At 44.6% G+C, this 25,521-nt stretch overlaps 1 protein-coding gene across 1 annotated transcript in view; it reads right to left on the reverse strand.

Moving 5' to 3' along the window:
- The window catches only part of TYRO3 (TYRO3 protein tyrosine kinase), a 41,762-nt gene that overhangs the window by 12,784 nt on the left and 3,457 nt on the right, over window positions 1–25,521 (reverse strand). The window contains exons 2-12 of the mRNA XM_054400019.1: window positions 25,241–25,424; window positions 22,846–22,946; window positions 18,057–18,227; window positions 15,628–15,714; window positions 11,508–11,623; window positions 8,541–8,718; window positions 7,931–8,073; window positions 6,502–6,646; window positions 2,073–2,202; window positions 1,146–1,246; window positions 30–125 (exon numbers count right to left, since the gene is read on the reverse strand). Of these exons, the coding sequence (XP_054255994.1) occupies window positions 30–125; window positions 1,146–1,246; window positions 2,073–2,202; window positions 6,502–6,646; window positions 7,931–8,073; window positions 8,541–8,718; window positions 11,508–11,623; window positions 15,628–15,714; window positions 18,057–18,227; window positions 22,846–22,946; window positions 25,241–25,424 (1,452 nt within the window). The remainder of the gene's footprint in view (window positions 1–29; window positions 126–1,145; window positions 1,247–2,072; window positions 2,203–6,501; window positions 6,647–7,930; window positions 8,074–8,540; window positions 8,719–11,507; window positions 11,624–15,627; window positions 15,715–18,056; window positions 18,228–22,845; window positions 22,947–25,240; window positions 25,425–25,521) is intronic.

Genomic DNA, 25,521 nt, shown 5'->3' on the forward strand with positions numbered 1-25,521 from the left:
GTAAAGCCTTGTTCACTTTTGGTTCTTACCCTTGCCCAGCATTCTTCCCAAGGTGAACTGCTGTTCCTGGATTAGGACATCTTTGAGTTTCGTCTTCAGCTCATCACTGATCCCTACACTCTCCACTAGGGCGAAAAAAAAAAAACAAAACAACAAACAATGGAAGATTCAAATAAGGGTTACTTAAATATTCTGTCATACATCAAAAGTCACCAGTTCTAATATCCATCTCCAATCTGACTCCCATACCCTAAGCAAGAAAAGCAAAAAAAGATAGGTTCCCTTCCATGCCCTCCAGCATAGCCACAGACATGAGGCCAATAATGACACGAAAAAGCACAAACACTACTGAAAGGGAAAGGGTGTGATAACACCACCCTTAAACACATCAAGAGCAACAGGAACACAGAACTATTGTAAATAACACTGAGAAGGCAAAATTCAAATAGAAGGGACACGGATAAGACACTGGTTCATACAGCTTCATTTCAGCTGACAGAGCTGCACCAGTCTTGTATGATTGGCTCTCAGCACCTGGCTGAGAGAGTAACACGATGGCCAGTGGTTTATAGTCACTAGATTTAATGGAGAGACTTCAAAACCCAGGGGAACAAAGTCAAAGGACAGCTGAAGCATCCTCCTACGCCAGCCATGCAGTGCTGCTACAGAGGCACACCCTTGCTGAACTAGGAGACAGAAATGGATCATCTTAAATCTGGCCATTCCTGGGACTCAGCCACCTCTTAGAGAAGTTACCAATTCCTGGCCTTCCAAGGCTGATGAATTGGTTCATGCTCATAGCACACTGAGCTTCAAGTGCACCGTTAATGTTGTTGGCCACGTTTGCCTTACTGTTGCCTAGTGTTACAGTTGAAGGAGTCCCTGTGGTGTGAAACTGGGGCAGGGGAGTGGTGGATTTATACTTTGCATTAACGTACACAATGACTGTAGCTGTAATTAGTGCTGTGATTGGTATGGCAACAGCAGTTCTGGCCTTTCCCCTCTGCCATCCACAGTAACCGAACTTCCTTGTAAATTAATCCCATGTTCTTGATGCAAATACATCAGTTTCAGGGAAACCAGAGAGCTGAGTACATGCATGAGCACAGCTTCTCAGGCAGAACTGCTCCAGTCATTTTACTTACAAGTTGCTTCAATGAGTTCTGGGCCCTCCCTGTTGAAAGATCTGGCAGCTCTGAAATGGACTGCTGGATCCACTCTGCCAACCACACTGCCAAAGGCATGGCTAGAAGGCAGAAAAGACACACGAGGTCATGATTACATGGGCTGTTCACTTTGAAAAGGGTATGTTGACAGTACAGATGATTTCTCCCCCCTTGCCATAGAGATACTACAGACTGCTTTGCTGAAGAGAGTATAGCTGGAGAGGAGGAATGATGGGGCTATGCTGTCTTGTTGATGGGAGCCTTCCAAAAGAAAATCACTTGTCCTGAGTGCCTGGGAGAAGCTGCAGGTTGGAGCAGGTTTCAAGAGTCACATAAACAGATGTGCTGCTGTGAGTGGGAAGTCTGGGAGACTGAAAAGACTGGGAACCTTCCTTGCAGCAGGAAGCAACCCACAGACAAGTGCCACAGGTGATGGAAAGGAGACATTCCCGGAGCATCCAGAGAGTTCTGGAAGTTATGAGCAGCTGCTAGACTGAAAATCAGCATGGGATAAAAGGCCCAGCCCATAAGAAAACAGAAATTGATTCATCTGTGGGTAACTTTTCTCTTAAAATCTCTTAAACACTAATGTCAAGGATTTAGATCATGACCTTAATCTAGTTTATATTTCTATATTCTAATAAAGGCCAGCTATTGACATAACATTTTTTACTGTATTTTCAGCGTTCTCGTTTTGAGGAAAAGCTAAAGCACTTTCCTGATGGACTCTAATCCAGAGTGACTCCCCTTCCCCCCTCAAAAAAACCCCAACAAAAAACAGTTATCCAAAGAAAGTGCCAAAAGCACTCAATCTACAATGACTTCTGAAAAATAAACCATGTCAGAAACTACATTAATGGAGAAACCAAAGATACCTCTAACCAGCACGAGGTGAACCTCCCTTACCCAAACCGAGTTTCCTTTCTTCTTTTTCGAAGGAGAATAAGAGCCAGGGCAACAGCTGTGACCAGAGCTGTGAGAATGCCCAACGCCACAGGAACCCAGGACGTCCCATAAGGAGGTTGTCTCTGGCCACCTAGGCAATGCAGAAAACACCAGTCAGGAAATAGAAGACTGTCAACAGTAAACAGACCATATTTCTCCTCTCTGATTTTAAATGGAAAAGCCATGCTGCTGGATCTGGTGTACACAGTGGCTCATTGTCCACTGGAATTTGGCATAAACAGCTACTCAGTCAATCATGGGTGACACTAGCTGTTTCACACAGCACAGGCAGAGCAGATGCACCCAGTTATCAGAACTTAATTCTCAGTTTTGAGCCTCGAGAAAAAGTCAAAGACGCTGCTCCAAATTGTACTGCTTGACATGGGCTCACGATCTGGGGCACCTTCAAACTAGAATCTCGAGACAAAAAGGTTGCTTAATATCAATGTTTTCTGTGCAGGTTTCACCTTGTCCTGTTCAAGGCAGGCAGCAAAACCTTGACCAGGCTACACAGTACTGCCTGAATGCCAACCAGATAACATTTTGAAAGACAATAGAAAAAGACAATTGCCTCATGGCAATCTGCTTGAAAAATATTTACATTCCCCTCTTACCCCTCCCACAAAGTGAAGCACCCTATAGGACTTGGTATCAGCTGTAACTTCTTAACATCTCTCTACTAGAGAAAAGGTGCATTATAGAAAGCGCCCTGTGAGTCAAGAAATAAGTTAGCCAGCATGGAGGTTTCCATTCTGGTCTACTATTTGCTCCCAGAATATATGTACTTTTGTCTGTAAACTGTCTATAGAAGAACTAGACATGTTGCCAATCTGAATAAGCTGCCAGGGAAGGAAGATAAGCAATACAGTTATGAATAAAAGAATATTATCTATGCTTGGCAAACAACAGAGAAATTAATGCAATTCCCTGAGAGATTTCTTCTTCAAACACAATTACGAAAGATTAAATGTTAAGTTTGAATGGGTTTATTACAATTTAGGATGGCCCTCTCCAAATTGTTTAAGAGAAAACAAGAACAGGTAACAGGTCCCTGAAGCACCTCCTTCATCTTCACCCTCCCTCCCTCACCCTCAGCACTTGACTGTGCTTTACTGGCAGCTAAGGAAGAATCATCTCTAATGATGTAAGTAATTCCATTATGCCATGACAGAGCAAGCAAACCTGTCATTAAAATAGATGTTAGGTTAATGGTCTGTGATTTGGATGAACCTCTACATAGTTGTACATGAAAATGAGTCAGATGTCCTTACTGGCAGAGTCCTGGCATGCAAAAGGCTTCTAAGGCTTGATCACATTGTTGAGCCTTATCATCCAAGCTTTCAAAGAAGCAATGTTAGTCTAATAAACAGGTAGAGCTTAAGGAAACAGAATTCTGGCCCACTGAGGCAGCAGACCAGTACTCCTCCACTTAAAAGAAATTATCAGAGCTTTGGCACCTATTTTCTTCTTTGTATTATCTCAGTCAGTGACTTTCAGACTCTTTTCCAACCCAGAAGGTTTTACAGGCTCTGGGTTTTATGATACTCCCTCTTGCTCCACCTTTTGACCTGGCATTCAAGGCTGCTTATAAGGAAGGAGAGAGATCAGGAACATAAATGGAATGAAAACACAATTTAAGGTAACTCCAACCCTCTCCACTATTCTCAAGCCAATCACTTGAGCTGTTCCTGACAAACAATCAGGCTAGAAACAATTAACACTGGTGTAAAAGGTCCTCTCCAATAGTTAGTGATAAGGTTTCCTACTCTCTCTGGTGAGGCAGACTTCTCTTGGTCTGTTTTTCTAGTCTCTGTCTGCTACTTGGCCTGGTGAGAGAGCAGGACTTTAGCTCACTTTTTTTTCTTTTTAGGGGGTGGAGTGTGTCTCTAAAAGGAGAACAGATACAAAGAAAACTAAAATAAATTATTCTCCTTGCTTCTAAACTCATAGGAATCAGGAGTCCATCTCACAGTTTATAGCAAATGTGTCAGAAATAGAAATGAATGTTGAAATTCACTGCTGCTCCTCCTCTGTCCCACAGATCATTGCTTCCCACTCATGCCACTGAGCTAGAGAGGACAGCTGCAGCTCAAGTAAAGACTGAGTCGCCTCTCCTCCCCCAACTCTGTTTCTCTCCCATCTCCTGTACTGCCTTTTCCAACTCGCATATGCATTAAGCATGTACAAAGCAGAGAGAAGACAGTGTTATTAGATGAGCTTAAATGAGTATTTTGGAGCCCTTTGATGATGAGAGAACCCCTTTCATTTCTGCAGCAGTTTTTATATCACAAAGATCTGCAAAGAACATAATCCAAGAGTCTTCTGCATACAATCATGAAGACTACAGATACGGAAAAAGCTAGCAGACCATTCTGATCCTCTCTTTGCAATGAAAGGGAAGAGGTTTCTACTGAAAATGTTTCTGAAAATATTAAAATAATCTTGATTAACAGTGCACAAGATCTCTGCATGAACAGGGTGGAGCTCCCACTAGCTTTGCTGTGGTGACAAATATGACTTAAAAGTTTATACAAGCTTAGTCATCTTTACTGCCGCACTGGGAGCTGGTCAGAAACCACCCCTGGCATTTCTCATATAAAGCAACCAGTGCCAGTTTGCTATTTTGGGAAAGGAAGCAACTTGTATTTTCTACCAGGCCTGAAACAAAACTGCAGTCTTTCTGCAGCTCTGCTGTTTAAGGCCCTGTCAGTGTTTCCACAGTGAGGCTTGATTTCCAGCCAGTAACGCTTGTGAAGAAATCTATGTGCTTTCGGAGTGCATTTGACCAAAACAAGCACTACTCCTAACGTTACTTTTCCTCTTTTTTCTTGAAGTGGTTTGTAAAAAGAAAACATCTTGTACTCTCAGGATTACCCCATTCCAGCTCCCTGTAAAATGCAAACCCTATACATTTCCTGGGGCATCTTTCCAGTGCTGGTCACTTTCCAAAGGGATCTTCGAGTCCTTTTAGGTACTTCTGTCTGTATTTGTGTGCCACAAAAAAAAAAAAAAAAAACAAAAAAACCAGCCTGAGCAAAAAAAACAGGAAAAGAAAATTGATGGAGCCAGTGCCCAACCTCCAGTAGAGTCAGCTCTGACCTCTGGCATCTCTTCATTCTGCTTTAAGTAATTTGAGGCCTGTGATCCCACAGACTGTGTGCTCACAGATAACTCTTAGTACTGACTTAATCACAGGAACTGTGTATGCCAAAGGGCCCTTCTGAGTAACATGCACATAAAAACCAGCATTAGATGCACTACCGCAGGTAAGGCTACAGCTCTCTCCTGGCTACTCTGCCCCTTATTCCCCACCTCTTGCTTGCCTGGGAACTCCACTCTAGGTTCCCTTTGCCATCCTTATGTGTGGAGGGATCAGGAGGGATCAATGTCCATTTGATTCCTCAAAAGACATGTGGAGTGGGAAGAAAGCAGTTGCAGGGGGGTCAGCATCAGAGATGAGAGATTGCTGCCTCATTCTGCCACAGGCACTGGAGACTGTGGATTTGGAGTCTCCACCTCAGGAGACTGTGGGATTTTTGCATCATGGTACCTCACTGACTTATCATCACCAGTCCCTATTTTTATTTGGAACATCTTCCTCTTAGCTGTTTTGCAGAAGAAATAGATGCTGCCAATCTCAGAAAGCTGTCAGGGAACAAAGACAAGCAAGAAGCATTCTTCTCACTCTTTTAGCCATCTCCCCATATAGCATCCTGCCCTTCTCCATAGCCTGACTCCCATTTCCCATTCACTCTGAAATAAACACTGCAAGCAAACCAGTGTAGATGAGTCTAACCACCCTCTGTCACTACAAATGCACTCCACACACGCATGTTTTCTGCTCACAACAAACCCTTCCACGTGGTCCAGATTGCAAGGTACAGCTTGCGTACCATCATCTTCCATTTCTACCAGTTCCCAAGGAGAGACTGAAGTGGTTTAATATACATACATTCAGCAAAACCAAACCCACATGTGACCATAATTTCAATCAGGCTCAACTGAAACTTGTCAGGAATGGCTTCAAATTAAATCAAAGAACCTATGTTAGAGAAGTTCTCTGTTGAGTTTACACTTGTAAATATGTGTGGCTTAAGCCTAACTGAAGGATTTCAAATCTCCATTTGCATCTTTTCTATTGTCTCCCCTTGCCCTCCTGTGCAGCAAAAGCCTGTTAAAGATGACACAGTAGTGGGCAGAAGCTGATTTGTTTATACTAGCTCTTTAAATATTATTTACTTCTATCCTGCTTGATGAAGTGTGCTGTTGTATAAAGCCATGTGGCTCAGTCAGCTGTAAGCACTGAAAGGACAAGAGACAGAGGAAAAACACCTGTCCCAGCATTTCTGACTTTTTTCCTTAAAGTGAAGGAAAGGCAGTAGACACTCACCCATGACCTCTTGAGCTTCAAGAAGGAAGAGGTCACTCCAGGGCCCACATCCTGCAGAGTTCAGCACACACACCCTGATGATGAGGTCTTTGAGAGGATTCCATGTTGTGAGATTAGCTTTTGTCTCCTGTACAATCATCTCCCCCTGAAAGCAAATGGCAAGCAATGGTAATCTGTCTTGAAAGGAATCTAATCTAAAACTTCACTTTTAAAACTGAACTGAAGCATTACTGTGTACTTCATTGGTGCTATAGCAAGGGTTGGCAGCTGTGACTCCTGGGTCCTAGTCTCAGTGTTGCCACTTAACTTGGGCTGGCGTCTTGGGTTTCTGTTCTCAAAAATTGCTAATAGTTTCCCAGGGCTCAGGGAAGATAGGAGGTTTAATGATTTCCTCCTTTGAGGTCCTTCCATGAAAGTTATTACAGAAATGATGGCTTTTTCTGCTATTAAAAGATGCACCTCCTTCTTGTGGTTTAAACACAAAGATGTGCTAACATCCTGCAAAGCATCTGACAGCTTTAATGCAAAAGGGAGGAGTTTGTCTGTTTTAACTTGTTGACCAAATCCCAAAGGCAAATTTTCACTTTCAGGATGGCTAGGCCAACATATTTTCAGTAATTTTGTGGATCTTCACACACATCATTTGGCTGCCATCACTGACACAATGTAAATTCAATGGGAACTCAAAATATTGTCACTCAAAGTCAATGACACTGACCTACTATGAAATAGGTCACGTAAAAAGGGAAATAAGTCTCTTTTCCCTCTAGCTGTCCATTATTACAGGCTTGTTCAGCCCTAATAAGCACTGACTAAAGACATATGAAGAAGCAAGAAACCATAAGAAATGCTGTGAACTTCAAAGGCAGATAGATACCTGGGAAAGGTGTATGCTGAAGAACAAATGAAAGGCCTTCTACCTTGACAGGGTCATTTCAGCTCCCCATGTACAGTAAATGAAACCAAAGAATCCATAACCTTCTTTCTGTGAGTTAGAGGATAACTCATTCACTTGTTAAACACACTTTTGCTGCTAGGATTTGGAAAGCCAAGTCCCAATCACAATGGGCAAGAAATAGTCCAGATCCTGCACTGTGTGACCTGCATTTGGGACAGCACCACAAAGAGATGAGACTAACCAAATTCTTTCTACGTTGTCCTTGTTGTACAAGGAACAGTACAGATGGGTGTGTCCACAGAAAAACATCCAAGTCAAGGAATGCTGCATATGCCAGGAGGGGAGAAATGGACCTTAATCTTGAGGCCAGATACTGAGGAGTCATTGCAAATCAGAACAGATCCATTTACACAAAAGCAGTGCCAGCTAATCTAGTGGCCTGGTACAGACAAGGGGTGAAGCACCCTAATACTAAGATGAACATTTTCCAACTCTGTGCCTAATGGCTCAGCTCCCCTCTTGATCTGTTACCTGAGTTACATTATCCTGAATCCACTCCAGCCTGTATCCCAGGACGTTTTCCTTCAGCATATCCGGCGCCACACCTTCCCATTCCAAAATCAGACCAGGATCTCTTTGGATAACATGGATATTTTGTGGGGTGCTGCTTGGAGCTAAAAGCAAAGAACAGAACAAAGTCACTCTGCTCAGGAAAACCATGCATTATCCACACTGAAAATGGCTGAAAAGACAATTTCCCCCTCTTTCCTGAGATCATTCAGAAAAGAGAGAGTGAAAAGAGAGAACAACTTCTGCAAGCCACCAGCACTATGCTTGCTTCAAGTGGAGAACCTGAGGCTGGAAAATGTCTCTTGTTTCTTTCTCAGACCTCAAGAATCTCAGAGCAAATGGGACATGCCCAGCATGCAGAAGCCCTGTGGCAGGATCAACCTGTGGGCATCCCTACAATTAATCACACTTGACTGGATATTACCTTAGGAGACCTCCAGAGAAGAACAAACAATCTGACAGTAGAGTGTTTCCTGCATTTCAGAATTAGCAAGGAGGAGTTCAGTAGTTTATCATGGTCTCTTTTTCAGATACAGAACTGCTTTCCTGTTTTTGTCTGCTATTTGCTTACCAAGTTCCAGGGTCTGGAAATAAACCCTGTCAGTGAAAGCAGAGCTGCCCATCTCATTGCTGCACTGCACACGAACGCTGTAGTTGGTGGAATGCTTCAGGCCTTGCACGCTGTAGGCAAAGGGTGGCACTGGGGTGACTTCAGTGGAGACCTCCTGGTCATCTGGTGATTCAGCTACCTGCACCAAGAATGAAATGGAGAAGACTGTTCCCATAAGCCATATGACTAACAGATCCATAAGGATAAGAATCCATTTCATGGTTAGTTTAGCAATGTGTAAAGGCAGACGTGGTACCAGTGGTGTTTAAAAATACAGAAAAGGGAGTTGTCAAACTAAGCAACATGAGCCATGCCTTTATTTGGTTTAAGTGACATCACTCTCCAGACTCCAGCAGTACAATTTTCCACCAGCTGAAAATATGACTCCATACTTGAAAACATTTTCTTACCTATGTTACAAATTCTACAGTTGATTAATATTTCCTTTAGGGAAAGCTAAAAGTGCTTGTTTCTTTGAGGGCTACTGGCTAGCTTCTGAGGCTCTCTTCATTTGGGCAATGAAAGCTGGTAGATCACCTTCCCTGTTGCCCAGTGCAAACTTTCTTTCAACTGGTTTTTCAGAATTTTGTGTATTTTCACTTTTGTAGTGGATTCAAGTGGGAGGCACTGGTGGTTTGGTTAACAAAACTGTTCCACATTAAACTGAAAAACATTTTACCACTCCTGCAACACTTGCCCCTCCTCCCTCAAATCCAAACTCTTAAGCAATGTGAAGGTTAATATTATCTGATGCCACTGTGTGCTTGTAATGCACAGACAAGCTCAATGATCCTGCTTTTTTACTGAGAATAGCAGAAACCACTGCACAACGCCCAGGCTCAGCCTGTCTTTCCTCTCAAGTGCACATGAAATGGCAAAGCTGGGAATAAAAGCAAGCTGTACTGACAAAAAGTGAAACACTCATATGGACTTTTTATAGCAGTCTCCCCCCCTTCCTCCCTGCCCTTCTGCTCACTCTCACACACACTTTTGGCCCCCTGATTTATGTGGCTAATAAAAAGGAAGAATCTCAAGTTTCCTTAATAGAAAGGCATATTTTGTCACTATCAGCATCAATCAAAGCAGGCAAAAAACGAATCATACTTTTGTGTAAAACCCTGTCACAGTTCAGCAGTATGAAGAGCCACTGCTCTTATATCTGCCTCCTTTATGCCCTAGAACATGGGTTATGTTAACAGCCAATAAACACAGCGATTCCCTACCCTGTCCCCAGGAGCAATCTGTCTGCCTGACCATGGTGCTCTAGGGGCACTCACTGCAGTTCATGTGCCTGAAAACCATAGCCAAGTTTTAATCCCTCTCCTCTTTGTGGGAGGCTGTGAGCAGAAGTGCAGTCATGGGGAGCCAGGAGCATATGCATTTTCACATGGAAATGTGGGTCAACGTCTCTCTCCCAGTCTCTCAGTGTTGCAGACAGAGGAAGCACAGCTTACTGTGAGCAGGGGGTTACCACCACGTTACTCTGCTCCCAGGTCCTAACACAGGAACAACTCTGTCCTCCCCAACTGAACAGAAAAGGCTTTGAAAAGGGGTGGAAGACTGCTGAGTGGACAGAATCTGAGCTGCTCTGATTCGGGCTCTTTTTCACATGACCCATCCCCCACACCCCTGTCCCTGCCAAAAGTGAGAGAGGGAACTCAAAACCCGGGGTGATTAGCATTGCAGCATGCAAGCCAGAAAGAATAGGCTGTTCCAATTGGAGATAACTTGCATTGTCAAACAGAGGAAGAAACCCATTTTTAACCTCGAACAAGAACAGAAACAGCAACACAACACAGAGATTGAGGCCAGCTAGATTCAAGCACTCTTTTTGACAATGAGTTTAAACAAGACGATGGTTTCTTTTATTTATGAAACATCAGAGCATGAAACCTTCGGTGTCTTCCTCCTATAAAAAAAGGACTGCAAGTGAATTTGCTACACCTGCTTCCAGCATACCTTGTGTCTCCAATCCTCCTCTACATAGCTGCACCCCACAGAAATTCCACACCAGCTTACATAGCTGCTATAATGAGGTAAGGAAAAGTAGGAGCCCAATATTCACAACCAGCAGGTAAGTACACAGGGCATGTGCCTAGTTGTGCTTGCACTTCTGGAATCACCATTTCTTTCTGACACTATTACCAGCTGTTTCAGCTGACTTTACAGTTAAAGGTGTGATGCTAGAAGCTGTATCATTGTTCCCAGGAACCTAAAGATGCCGTCTGTTTTTTTCAGAGATTCTGAGTACTCAGCAGCCAGTAGAGCTACAGGATAGTATCACCCTTGATTTGCTGGGCAAAATTGGTCTTTGGCAACTGATCTTTGACCTATCAAAACCTGGCAGGGCTTAAAATTATACTGAATCATGCAAATATGCCTGACTTTGTATCAAAAAAGCCCACTCTGTCTCCTGCCTCCATCATTCCCACCTTTCCTGTACCATATCCTACATTTTGCAAGCTCCTCCTTGGGCTCACAGGTATATCCAAATGCCAGCATTTCCTTCGGCACCACACAGCACAAGGCTGAACTGGCACTGGAACAAGCTACCACAGGCCACCTGCTTCACACTAGCAGGCAAGATGTATGAGCACCTTGCAGCTACTGGAGTGCACTTCCCACAGCATGCTATGTGCTTCATGTGTGCTGCAGTGTTATACTTTGCAAGGAGTAGCTGTCACAGCACAACAGATGTGATAATGTGCCACGAGGCAGAATGGGGCCAGTCTCACTTTCACAGCTGGGCACTTCATACTCAGAACTTTGTGCTCTGCTCTTTAGTACTAGATATGCCACGAGTTAAGTTTCTATATTTTAAAACTATGGAATAAGAATTCACACAGTACTACAAAGCAGTTAGGAGAGCAAAAGATGGAACAAACAACGTCATGGCTCAGGGGAGGGAACAATCCAGAGGGGCTGTACCTGAAGAGTGCAAGAATGGAGGGGTGCATGACCATCGAATCCTGGCACCCAGGCCACGCTGGCATTGCTGCTGGTGACCTGGCTCACAGTTACATTGAGAGGCGGGAGAGGCATGGCTGTAAGGGAAACAAAGAGACCTTTCAGTATACACAAAAATGAGCAGGTATTCACATGGAAATGGTAGAGCCTTGAGGCTAGAAATCAGGCACTGAAATCACTGACAGAAAAGGTACAATATCACATCTTTAGAGAGCATCTCTGATTATTGTGAATGAAGCTATTATTTTAGCAGCAAACAAAGTTTTGGCATCCATTCTTTAACAGTCCAGCCTACTTGCCCGATGCATACAGACAGCAGTTACCTCTTTGATAGCAACGTGTGATGTTTACACCTTCACTACTCAGTCCCCTCCCTTGCAATGCAGGACCCCGCCTTTCACACACAACTGCCTGTGGATCTCCGTTGTAAAGCAGATCAGGGCTTTCAAATCCCTCCCCTGGTTCTCAGTCCAGCCCCCGAAACCAGCTCTGCCGGTATCAGTCTGAAGGTGGTTTGCTGCAGTGATCACAATATGCTGCAGCTGGATTTGCAGCAGACTGCTCCCTTCGTGTGGTGAAAGCTCTGCCTTCAGGTGTCCATTTCAACTCTTCCTGAAACACCCTGGGACACAGCCTGGACTGCAAACCCGACCTCCTTCAGGCCGGGGATGAATAAACTCAGAAAGCACCACACAAACTAAGGGCAGAGCCAAGAACAATATCCGGATTCCCAGACAGGCCATTGAATCAGGTGTTTGTGCTTCCTACCAGCACCGAAGTGTTGCCTCTCTATTGCTCTGACCAGACATCTCCACCACTGCAGGGGCCTTGAGTATATTGTCACAGTAACCTGAGCTCTTAGGCATCCTTTTAAGATTCTCAGTGCTTCCCTTTACCTTCTCTTTTTCCTCCCAGAGCAATTCCACATAGTTACTTCCCACTGTCACATACACCCCATAGCATATCTTTCACTCCTGTTTTTATTTAGGCACTTCACTCCTGAAAAATCACCAGCTTCATGAATATTAATCTTTCCCTTGACCTTCTCCTCATTTTAAAAAGTACTACACTGCTACCATAAGTAATACTTTTCCTGCAGCATCTCAAGAAATTGTAGCATTAGGAGTCCACTTCTGAAAACTCTGTAGGCAGACCCTTATTCTGAGGACTACTGACTGAAGTTTCCACCTCTCCTGAGCTGCATACAGCAAAACAGAGCAGTGGAAAAATAACCACAACCCAGGGTTACTCTAGCTGCATCTGCCAGAGGGCTCATTTCGCCCTCAGTGCCTTGAGGACACCCACAGTATTGCCTTCAGCATCTCCACAAAGGCCATCTTGCAGGAGAAATGCATAGACCAAAGCCCTTCTCACCCCAGGTCTCAACAGAGAGAGGATGAGGCAGGGAACCGATAGTACCACAGATCAACCCTATAAAGCTTTTTGTTATCTGGTTAACTAATTACCAGGACCCGAGGCATGGGGCAGCCATTTAGATGAGAACAGTGAGTGTGGGTGGGAGGTGGGGCAGCAGAACACAAGTCTGGGGTAGAAGATAGCCGTGAGCTCTTTGCCTTTCAATGAAAGGTCTTTGTGAGTTAACATACTTCTGTCTTGGTTTCTTTCCCTTCTGATGTTGGGCATCCAGGTTTGTAAGCTTTCTGGGGAGAGAAATGCTTGCTTTCAGTGCTTACTTAGCTAACACTGAAACGCTGCCCTTGAGTCTTGTAAATACACTGATGAACTTTGGGTTTAGCAATGTGTAATTTTCAACACTGGATGGCAGGCCTGAAGGAGGGACTGGCTATACCACCACTGAAAATAAATAATCAACTGGTAACACAGCCACTCTGTCATGGAGACAGCGACTGAGAAGAGTCAGCTTGCTAGCAGCCTCCCCTAACTGCAATCTGCAGAAGGGACAGATGTGTTTCCCCATCATCCTTTGGGAAATAACTCTGTGTGGCTGTTTCCTTTGAAACACGGGATACAACCCTAAAATTCTTAGCCACACACACGGAGAGCAAAGCCAGCCTGAAAACAGGACCTTGAGTGTTAACATAATGAGACTTAACTTCCTCTGTGCTTCTAGAGTGACTGAAACAATGGAGTTTTGTACAGGGCCAGGGACCCTGGGCTACAACAACAGTAATTTTCTGCTTGGAGTACATCCAGCACATTGTGGGCACTACAGAGAATAGATAATGAACAACAACGGCAGCAAATAGGAATAAATGTTAACAGTTTGTAAATGGCCTAGCAAAAATATTTGCCTCTGGAAACACAGGAGAAACAAATTGTTTAATAAATTGTAGAAAGACTTGAGTTCTCATGAGCAAGATGGATCTGTGTAAGAGGGGGAAGTCCCTGATCATGCACATACAGACTAGTACTCCCCAGAGTAATTTTACTGAAGTCTACATGTTCATAGGATCAAGGACTAAAACATTTTATGGGCCTGCTACAGGAGGTTGTGTCCATGTTAGGAGCTTTAATTTTAACAGGGGCTGTACTAGATCTTCAAAATTTGGCTCTTTCCAAGAGCCTTATCACTTCCCTAAATTTGTAACTACTCTTTCAGATATATCTTTCAGGTATCACAGAACTTTTATGAATTCAGCACTGGACTTGCTATTTAAAACTTGGGCTTTATCCCCAAAATATGTCACATACATTTGTCAAATCACTTAAGCTTGCTCTTCCTCAGCTCTACAAAACGCGTGTGTACATGCACAAGTGTGTGACGGTGATGCCTCCCTCCTAGATGGGTTGTGTGGATTCGTTAGCTGATGACTGATCCCTACAGAGAGTGTTTAGGCTAAATGTAATTGCTGGGAAATGCAATAATTCTGAGGCTTTTACCCCATTATCCTATTAATGGTTTTTAAAAAGTATCTGTGTTAACATTTAGGAAAAAAGAAAAAAAAAAAGAAAGAGAAAAGCTTGTTTATGCTAAGTGGTGTTGCAAATTACAGCTTGATGAGATTTTTAAGTGCTAATAGCTTCGTGAACTAAATTCTAGCCCAGTATAAAAATATCCGTGGAAGACATATTCCACAATATCTAATCCCCTTGTGCAGACAAGCCTTTAAGGCAACAACTCCAAACATTTTAAAATTAAGTTATAAATCTTACTAGCCCAGCACACTGCATTCTTGGCATAGCAGCAACCACAATGTCCTGAAGAAAAATACACTGTAAGAGCAGCTGACCTACAGCTGGAATTTAAGCTACCCTTTAATGAATATTAGTTAATACAACTCTGAGTTCTGACACAGACATGAACACCTGCTTTCATTTGCACTGAGCACTAAACTACTACTTGGAACAAACAATTTTTGTGACATGCCTCTACTGGAACTGATAATCATGTTATTTAATGCACATTAAAGCATGACTAAAAATTCAAATGCAGAAGCATCTCAACATGAAGAGGAGGGGAAGAGCTGATTGCTCTGATTATCCCCATCTTTTCACTCATCTGGAGGAACAGAGGAAACGTGACACCAGCTTAGGCGCTCTGAAACAGCAACTGGTCACGCACAGGCTAGGAATTAACTGAGTTAGTTTTTAAAGACCAAAGGTTTAAAACCAAGAATAAATCCATTAACACAGTGTGGATGAGCAGAGCATACTGACCACTGATGACCACCTTCCTTGTCTTTTCAGCACTTAATATGATGCCAATAGAAGCAAACAGAAGTAATGGTCTTCTCAGCTTTAACAAGACCCATCTATCTCCAAGAAGGAAAGATTTCCCCAGCTACAAATTTATATCCAGCTTCATCTCCCACAAACAATTTTGCTGCTCTGACTCTCTCCATTTCAAGGAAAAGCTGCTATTTGACATCACATTTCCACTCCTGAATCAGATGTGGTTTATCTTCCACAGCCTGGGAGACAGCCCTGCACAGCAAGCAGGAACTACTGTTAGAGCACAAAGTATTGTTTTGGCTGCCAAGAGATCCAACCGGTGCTGGTTTCTGGCAGCTGTGAGACAATCCCTTGCATTTAGGAGCCCTACTTTTCCTCCCCAGAGAGCACACCCAAGTCCCCTGCCCACTGTTTTGTACTCTCTCACCTTTAATTTGAACAGTGGCTGTCCGAGATGAAGACAATCCCTTAATGTTGTGCGCTTCGCAGGAGAAAACTGTGCTTTGATTAATACCTGGAGATCAGCCAAGAAAAGGGAAGGAAACACAAAACAGCTATATAATCCAGCTTCAACCTTCAGCAGCATTTCAAATATCTGTGACATCCAGCTCAAGCTGTTCAGGCAATTGGAGGGCTGAGCTGGGTGCCAATCAAAGGCACGTGGATTTCAATGCAATTAATGTGCTAAACACATTTTTAATGGAGAGAGTGTAGAAAAGCTTCCAGGGGAGCTTCAGAAAGCACCGGAAAAAGAAGAATGAAAAGAAGGTAGAACAGAAGCTCTGAGTGCAGGTCCACTTCTCACGTTCTGGTGAGCATCTTTGGAGCAGGGATCTTGCTGATGCCTGGCTGCTCCAAGATGCATATAGGTATTGCTAATCAATCAGAATTGAGACCGCTCCGCAAAGCCACGTGGAAAAGCGCGTCCGGCACATTTTCACTTGACCTGGCCCTAAGCTGCCTCATAGGGCTCTCTCTGAGAAAAGTTAAGGACTGACACATTATGAGTACACAGTTTGGGAGGGAAAAGGATTTCAGAGCGACATGGGGCAGCTTGTAGAGTGTCTGTCTTGGCCCTTTCATTCATCTCCGAAGCCCTGGATTAATGACATTCAAAGATGGTGTAACGGAAGAGGAGGGACTGAAAAAAATGAAAGCACAAAGCATTCTAGCTTCCTCCACTCATCCCAGTGAAGTAGACAAAATGCTGCCAGCAGGCTGAAAGCCAGGGAGCTGAGTAGCACCTGACATAGTAAGAATGTCCCAAAGACAGAACAAAACACAGCCCTGCCCTGAGGAAAACAACACACCACAAACCAAGATCTCCCTGCTCTCTAGCACCATTGCCAGCACTGCATTCCAAATCCAATGATCCTGTTACCTTTTGCTGAACTTGTTTGCTTTCTAGCTCATGCCTTTTTCCTGAACCTGAGCTAGCAATACTTGTTTCTTACCAACTTTCCTTTTTGACATGCTTTAGTGGTCTGTGTCCAGATAAATTTCTTACTGTTGCAAAGACAAGATCTGCCCAAGAGACATCTAAAAGAACACTGAAAGGGGCAAAGAAATATATATATATATATATATATATATAATAGCAATTCATTTGGAGAATCACTAGGAGCAGATACCCTTCTTCAGAGACATGGGTCTCTGACTCACAATGACAGAAGTTTTGTGAAGCACCATGAGATGAATTCAGTGGAGAAGGGGAGAATTACTTTTTTATTGCCTTTCTCCTCTCAACTATCAGTCTTTTCAGTTTCCACTTCAACAGGCAGATTGTATCTTGAGGGAGCAGTTTTCATTTCTAACTTGGAACAGCATCGAGTGGCTACGTAAGAGAGGGAGGAATGATAAAACCATTGCAAATCACGAACCAGGTTTTGATTTGCATATAAATTAAGTTCTAAGGGAAGGTTTAATAGGATTAGCCGTCAAAGGATGGCCAAAGATGTACAGAAAGAAACTCCCCCTGGGTGTAACTGTATTAGCACTCATGAGTAGGCCCCCGAGATGCCTCTTCGTCGTAAAGCCTTTTCTTTCCAAATAGCTAGCTCAACTGTAGCTCAGGACTGCTGAGAATAATAAAACAGCAGCAAAGAGAACAAGTAACACAAAGCTGTTGGACAACTAACTAGGGTAAAAGTTATCTTTAAGAGGTAATTACAAGAATAGCTGCAATCAGGTTCTGGTAGAGATACATCACACTTCCCTAAAAGTGAGCTGAAGAAAAGCCTCAACACCTACTGGCTCTCAAGTTCTTCAGCTGAAGCTTCTGGGGAAGGCAGTCGTACCACCATACACCCAGCACCTGCTGTGGGGCAAACCTTGGTCTCTGAGGATATCAGCCAGCCCAGTTCAGCACCAAAACAACTGCTCTGAAAGCGTCAAACAATTACATGAGGTGGTCAGGTTTTCACAATAAAAGCCTGCAAGAGCAGAGAGGGGAGGGAAGAGAGGGGAAAGCAGTGCATGATATGGCTGAGCACAGAAAGAAGATGTGGCACCTGTGAGTACCTAGGGATAGCCAAGCCAACGGCACTTAACCACAAACGCCCTCCCCAAGTTGGAACAAAAGAGGCACCCAATGTATCATTTCTCTAGTAGCATCTTTACTAAAGTGCCAGACCCATTCAAGCTCTGCAAGAGCCTGTGTGCCTCAAGCCAGCAGAAATACAAAGATCAGCATGGCCCCTTGAGATGATCTGGCTTTGTGATTATGACCTTTCAACCCTCAACGTACAAAGACCATTCTCACTGTGTGGCTACCCCGCGTCACTACACACTATCAGAAAAGAGCTCCCCCCATCTTCTGATGCTCAAGGTGATCCCCTGCATTGGCAGCAGCCTTACCTGACACATTTAAGATGGAGGGAGAGATGTCTGGATGCCCCACTCTAGTGTCTCCCATCCACCAGACAATTGTCACTGGTTCAGGGGGACCAACAGCAGCACAGGTCATATGAAATGGGGCATTAGGGGACACAGACACATCCTCAGGTTCCACAGTAAAGTAGGGCACACCTAGAAAAGCAACAGACAAGTGATAATAACTGGAGAGACTTCTTCTGTCTCTTATTTCCAGTAGTACCAGTGCCCAACACTGGACACCCATCTGCCCTGCCCCTGTGCCTGGTCTAAGCCCTTCACAACAACCAAGGGTCAGATATGCTGGATCACCTCAGGGCATGTATGTGTGCATACTGCTGCTGGAAGAAGACAGAAAAGAATGCTTTCTTCCCAAAATGCCCTTGAAAAGCCTTCAAGACTCCCCTGTGAAGTAGCTTTTAGTGTCAGTATTTGCTCCATCTTTCAGCTGGAGAGACTGGAGTTTAAACAGGCAGCAGTCAATAACTCCAGCAGCAGCAGACACCACTTTCAAAAGATACCTAATCCAGCTTCAGACACTTCTTACCATGCATTAAAAACTGAAGCTTGTGAATGTGTTGAAACAGCAGCTGTAACGAACCCATGAATGAGGAAAGAACCCTCCTGGTGAGAGAATGGGATCATTTACAATGCTCTCTCCACAGCTTAATTGGCAGGAGCTGCCCTCCAGCACGCTCCAACACTGTAAAAACCAGGCTACCTTGGAGTTGGAGGTAATTTGTTTCAGAGCTGAAGGCTACCCATAGACAGAGGTCTCTATAACTATCAATTCCCTACCATAGAAAGACTCCTGTTTGGTACAAGAGGTCTTAGATCAGGCCCATAGGAAGCAAAACACAGCTGCAGTGATAACTACCTCAGGTCATCTCTAACTGGTAATAGCTGAGTATAACAGAAGCAAGGGATGTGGGTCCTTCTATGGGCAACGGCAAAACTCTTGTGGTTTCAACAGTCCAAAACAGTAACAAATTCACAGCCATCAGCACCAGCCTGACCCTGCAGGACAGCCAGTGTGCACTTCTGATGGAGGAGCTGAAGGCCCCGAGAAACACTGAATTCCCTTTTGTACTCAAGGCTTTGGGCTCAAGGCTGACTGTCTACACCAAAGTGAGGTATTCTCAGCGGGAAGAAGCACGTTCTGGAAACTGCTGATCTGTCACCTCACAGAAACAGAAACCAACAACATTGTTCATTCACACTCCCAAATCACACTGGCTGTCCCTGTCCAAATACAACAGGCTCAAGCAGCTCCAGTTTAAGTGGCAGATGCTGAAACCCCTCCAAGAGCAGGCAATTAACACAGGTGCCTAAAGAGGGATTTAGAAGCCTAACACTTCCCTTGTACTCCAGCTGAACATGATGTCCCCCATTTTTCACTGACCATTGAGCCACTGTTTGTGTCTTTCAGGTGGCAGCTTCTTTGCACCTTACTCACCTCCTTACCACTCCCTTTAGAGCAGTTAAAGTAAATGAACAAACTAAAGCAGGTCTAAAAATAGGTCACTTCAGGAATGATGGTGCCTATCTATGCAAAGGCTAATGTTCAGGGCAGGTATATCCACCATGATGATTCACTGCTGGGTTTTGCTTACATGCTTTACTTCTTTTTTATTGCAGTCATACATGAACAATAAAAGCAAATAAGTTTCCCAGGTAACAGCTGTGACACCTCCACCTACTTTCCCTCCTTCTCCAAGGAAGATTAGAAGGCAAAGAACCATTTTTTGGTTCTACCTGTGCACAGGATTCCTGCCTCCTCTCCCTTTGCCATAGCACCCAAGGTAACCTTACGGGAAGATCCAGCCCAGCTTGGCAGGTTTTCTCACTTTGGGAGCAGCTAAACAGATCAGACAAGATCACAATTAAAAACTCTCCTAGTTCAGGGAGTGCAGCTGACTCATCCAGCTCAGGAGCTTGCAAAGCCTTTGTACGTGTATTATCTGGGTACCTCACTAGCTGCAACTCTTTCAGCCTCCCAGTTCCTGGTACAAGAGGTGAATGCCAGCACCCACCTTTCACAGATGCACTGGACAGCCAACAGCCAGGACATCAGTGGCAAAGCAAGGCAACGAACATGTCTATTCCCTCTTCCAACCTGGCATCCAGCCTATAGGACAAACTTTTTTTTTTTGTTTTAACAGCTCTGGTTTTCGAAAGTGTTAATTCAGGAAGACTTGTCCATACAGGTGTGGCTGGGGCTCTGACTGTGGCCACAACAGGGTATAGCAGCCCTGGGAACAGCCTTGCAGTCAGAGGTGCAATTTCAGAGGGAAAGTTCTCTAAGAAACATAATCCATATGTTCAAGACAGTCACACTCTGCAGTGTGCCTCTTCGATTATCTCCCCGGGCATCAAACACGATCATGTTCTCAGTAAGGCCAGAGTTTAGTTTCCAGAAAGCAGTTTCAAAACAATTTTGTTGCTGTGAATGCTGAGGAGCATTTCAGAGGGTTAAATGTTTAATTGTATTACACAGTCAGTTCAAATACCATCACTACAAATTCTGCTCAATACAGGCTAACTAAGTGGACTTCAAGGCAGATATTAGACAGCAAAGAAATCTATTTGAACTCACTTTAAGTTACGTCACCAGCAGTCCACACTTGTTTTGTGTGGCGTACTGGAAGATGTCAGCACCTACTGAAGACTGCAGAAGAGCAGAGAAAAGATCCTCTCAGTTGAAGGGGACCAGCAGTGGGCACAACAGAAGTCCTAGTGGATGGAAGGTGCTCATGCCATTCTGGGGTGTATTAGAAGGGCTGTGGTTAGTAGGTCAAGAGAGGTTCTCCCCCTCTACTCTGCCCTGGTGAGTCCTCATCTGGAATATTGTGTCCAGTTCTGGGCCCCTCCATTCAAGAAGGTCAGGGAACTGCTTGAGAGACTCCAGTGCAGAGCCACAAAAACGATTAAAGGAGTGGAACACCTTCCTTACAAGGAAAGACTGGGGAGATGGGGCTCTAGCTTGGAGAGAGGAGACTAAGGGGTGACCTCATTAATGTTTATAAATATGTGAAGGGTGAGTGCCAAGAAGATAGAGTCAGGCTCTTCTTGGTGATGCCCAATGAAAGGACAAGGGGCAATGGATGGAAGTTGAAGCATAGGGAGTTCCATGGAAACGTGAGGAAAAATTCTTTTCACTGTGAGGGTGACTGAACCCTGGAACAGGCTGTCATGGGGGGGTTGTGGAGTCTCCCTCTCTGGAGATACTCAAAACCTGCCTGGATGCGTTCCTGTGTGATCTGTTCTAGGTGATCCTGCTCTGGCTGGGGGGTTGGACTGGATGATCTTTCAAGGCCTATTCCAACCCCTAACATTCTGTGATTCTGTGAACAGTTATTGATACAGCAACCACTTCTAGACAAAGCTGCTATACCAGCAGCTAAGAAACAGGCAGAGATCACCGTGGTGGTGGGACTCATCATCAGCATCCATGTTCCCTGTCCTCCTCTTGTGCTGACATTTTTAAAATTCCATCACTTACCACTACTTGTTATTTTTATTTTTTTTCCCAGAAGCTCCCATTTCAGATGGCTGCATGCTCAGTTCAAGTTCAGCTGGCCTCTGATGTGCTTTCCTTTCTCATAAAAGCAACTAACTGCATTTTTTTTTTAGCTTATGCTCCCACTGTAAGCTTTAGCCTTCCTTATCAACACTCCCCCTGGTCCAGCTACAGCCACTTTTTGTGACTGATTTTTTTGGTCTGTGCTATCCAGACAGGCTCCCTGGTTTTTCAGATGGCTTGGCACACTGAGCTATCCAGTCACTCCTAATGCACCATGCAAACGCAGCCACCTCTGGAGTGGGCTATGGTAACTGAAACAGCAACTCCACGCAACAGAGGGTTTCAAGCTGTAAACAACTTGCTCCAGATGAAACTGCACTAAAAATTGGTGGTGGATAATAGTCTGGGATTTATGGAAGGTAGCACATAAGCACTCCTCTTCCTGTGAGAGATGCCATGAATGTTTCTGAGTGAGGCCTTCACTGTAAAACTTTCAGACCATATCAACTCCCGTGACAACCTCTCTGCTTCCCCTCTTGAAGACTGTTGATTCAGCTGTTGCCCAAAATGTTACCAATTACACACAAAAAGCCCCTTCTTGCTGCAAATGCACTGTTTCCATCGACTTCCTCACCAAACATTAAGCCATCGTATGAGTACGAGCTTCTGAGGATCTAATGCAATCATGGCTGAAGGGAAACGAAAGTAGAGTCAGTGAGATGCCACCAATCCACACTGCCTTGGGTGACTTCTGGGCAACCACATAGACTGGAAAAAAAAAAAACAGTGCCACATAGAACAGTCACAGCTATGAAGTGCTGGTGTACAGCACTTCTCAGGATTTGGCTAAAACTGTACGTTGCCCTCAAAGACCTGCTTGGCTGATACACAGAATCAAGCTGTAACCCTGCTTTGAGAAGTGGGTTGGGTCAGATGATCCCCATGGATCCCTTTCAGCCTGAACTATCCTATCATTCCATGAATTATTTAGAGATGAAAGCAACAATGAGTTGACAGGCTGGAACAAAGTGTGTGCACCAAAGGAACTTGTTTTCTGACATGCCAAAATAAAGCCAGAAGGCAATGAACTCCTATTTCTTACTTCTGCTTGGTAGCAATCGCACTGCAGTTAGCAGCAATAGTTCAGAGCCAAGAAGCCTGTCACTGGAGCAATCTGCTCTCACCACTTCCACCTAAAGCATATTGGTGGGTCAGCCCTGAAAGGAAACCAGCACTACTACTCCTCCTTACCTTCCACTATGAGCCACACTTGCTGTGATTCTTCCTTCTTCCCCCCGTTCTCAACCTCGCACCAGTACTTCCCAGAATCTGTCCGCTCGACGGATTTCAAGCTGAAAAAAGTCAAAAGCCATATCGATATTTTACGTGGATAAAGCATGTTTTTGCCCCAAAGGACCCTTCAAGTGTTTGGCAAACCAAACGCATGGACAACACCCACTGAGACGCAGCCAGCTCCGGGGAAGAGCACGACAGCCTGCCAGCACAAAGCATGTGGCAAAACAGTGGATTTGGGAGGCTCCTCTCTAAAGTGGGTGGAGGGAACCCTCAGCAGAGCAGACAGTCTCTCTAAAACATCCTCACAGAAAGCCCATCATTTGTGTTCTGAAGAGAGGAAGAGTCTGATCATCCTAATCCTGAATTGTGACTCCAGTTAGCCTTCAAGAGCTACAGCTTGGCCTACAGCAGCTGAGCTAGCAGGAAATTCCAAATCTCAAACCTCCAAAAAGCTCAACTGTTTTGCTTCAGTTGGGTGACAGGACCAATGACAGCCTCTCATAGGAACAGATGAGTCAGAAAAGGTCCCCCCTCACCTCAGCTGCACTCAGTGTTATTCTGATACCAAGAGCACCTCACACTGCAAAATTTCTTGGGCCTCTCAATTTGTGATTTCAAGGGGTCATGCTAGCCTACTCCAGCACAGGACTTCACCTTATGAACACCTCTGTGTCTCCCTTGCTCACCAACATCTCCCCTTCTGAGAAAATGCATCCAAGCAGGGGAAGGCAACCACACAGACTGAGTAGCGTTCAAGGTATTGACTCCAATTCAGGGGAGAAATTCTGCTCCTTGCTCCACTGCTGAAAATCTGTGGTACCCTTGCTGCCATCAGCAACATCAAGCTAGCATGGTGAGCAAGGGCAGAGTTTGGTCCCAAAGCAACAAGCTCCCAGCTACCAAAGGCACCCAGTGTGACTCCAGGTGCCTGTCAATGAGCAAACGCTGATAGCCTCCCACAGGATGTGCAGCCATGCATCTGCCACCATGCAGGGATCCTCAGCAGATCTGATGTTCGCCTTCCTAATGCTAACAGTCTGCCTTGGGAAAGAGGAAGAACATCTCAGGAAGTAAGACAGAAAAGGGAGAGGTGTTTGCTGAAATGCACAAAAGGGCCCCACTACAGCCTGATTTTCAGAGCTGTACCTTCAAATGGCATCAGCTGTCTTGCCCATCCAGCCACACGTTCTGAAACACAGCAACTGCAGCAGTCACACTGATGTGTGCAGAAATGATCACTTCAGAAGAAAGGAAAAAGGAGAAAGATATGGGTACATATAGATTTAGCACCCTAACTTAGCTCTGCAGCTGTAGAAAGTTCTCAGTGGAGGAAAACGAGGTGAAAAAGGAAATCAGGCTAAGAGACTATGAAGGGCAAAGAGAGTTAAGGAGCGGAACTGGTGGGGGGGGGGAAGTAAAGGGTATAGTTTCCAGACAAACTGTTCCCACAACAAAATGTTATGCAATAGTTTTACTGGGCACAGATGTTTTTCCTTTAAAAAAGGTTTCTCACAAACAAGCTTTAGCACAGACTTTTAGTGACTGGAATTGGAGACTATGCAGTGTCAGTCCACAAAACTTAACAGGAGATGAAGCTGGAGCCCAGGAAAGAGCGATTTCTCAGTCAGTCAGCAGTTTGGAGCCCTCACAGTAACGGGATATTTGTCTGTGCAAGGTCTCCTTATGCACAAAAGAAGCCAGGGCAGAACCTTGGGTGTCGTTTAATTCCAGACTTCCAGGACCAGCTGACATCTCTCTCCTGCTGAAGTAAAGGCACAGAGAGCTGCTTTGCAGAAAAGAGTTTTTGCACCTCTGAGCGGGGCAGGGCTGATACCATGTAGTATAAATGTATTAGGAAAGTCTCTGCAAAACAACTCAGTGATTTAGGTGACAGACACTGTCCCTAAAGAAAGGAAGGGGATGTAGTCCTGGGAGTCTCATTTCAATTAACAATCCTCACTCTTTAGGCAAACTGACAGCTCAAGAGAAAGAACAGAAAGAGTATGAGAGGAAGCCTATTTCTACAAGTCAGATCTCAGTCTTCCTGCTGCATGGCAGAACAAGATGAACAAGGCAAGAACATCCTTTCACCTCGAAGTCACATCTCGAGCATCACAAGCATTAGCAAAGCACCTGTCAGAGTCATCAAGAAACCAATATGGTTCTAGCGCACAAAATCTCAGTCTTCAGTGGCTTCAGTTCTGCTCTTAGCTATGCCCTTGCCACGCACTGAACCACAGACCTAAATACCCTGCCCCAGCGAGGGAACTGCAGTTGCAGAGATAGAGCTGACAGCTGAAACCTTTGCAATAGTTTCTGCAATATTCTTCCTTCTCTGCATCTGTTGTACCTGAGGAAGCCGATCCAGTGTTCTTCATCTACTGGAATGTACACCTGGTCTATGCTTTGCACCACTGCTCCGTCCTTGATCCACAACATCTCGGGATCTTCCATTCCCTCCAGGCTGCAATTTAGTTTCACGGGTTGACCCTGGGACACCTTTAATTTGATTGGAGGTCCTGTAAATTTCATACCTAAAAAAAAAATACTACTCCGCCCCACCCCCAGAAGAAGGGGGGTTGGAGTACAGCAAATTACTCTAGGTTGGTGGTCTCGAATTACACATCCTAC

The sequence above is a fragment of the Indicator indicator genome, chromosome 4, assembly GCF_027791375.1.
Source record: "Indicator indicator isolate 239-I01 chromosome 4, UM_Iind_1.1, whole genome shotgun sequence".
NCBI classification, from domain to species: Eukaryota; Metazoa; Chordata; class Aves; order Piciformes; family Indicatoridae; genus Indicator; species Indicator indicator.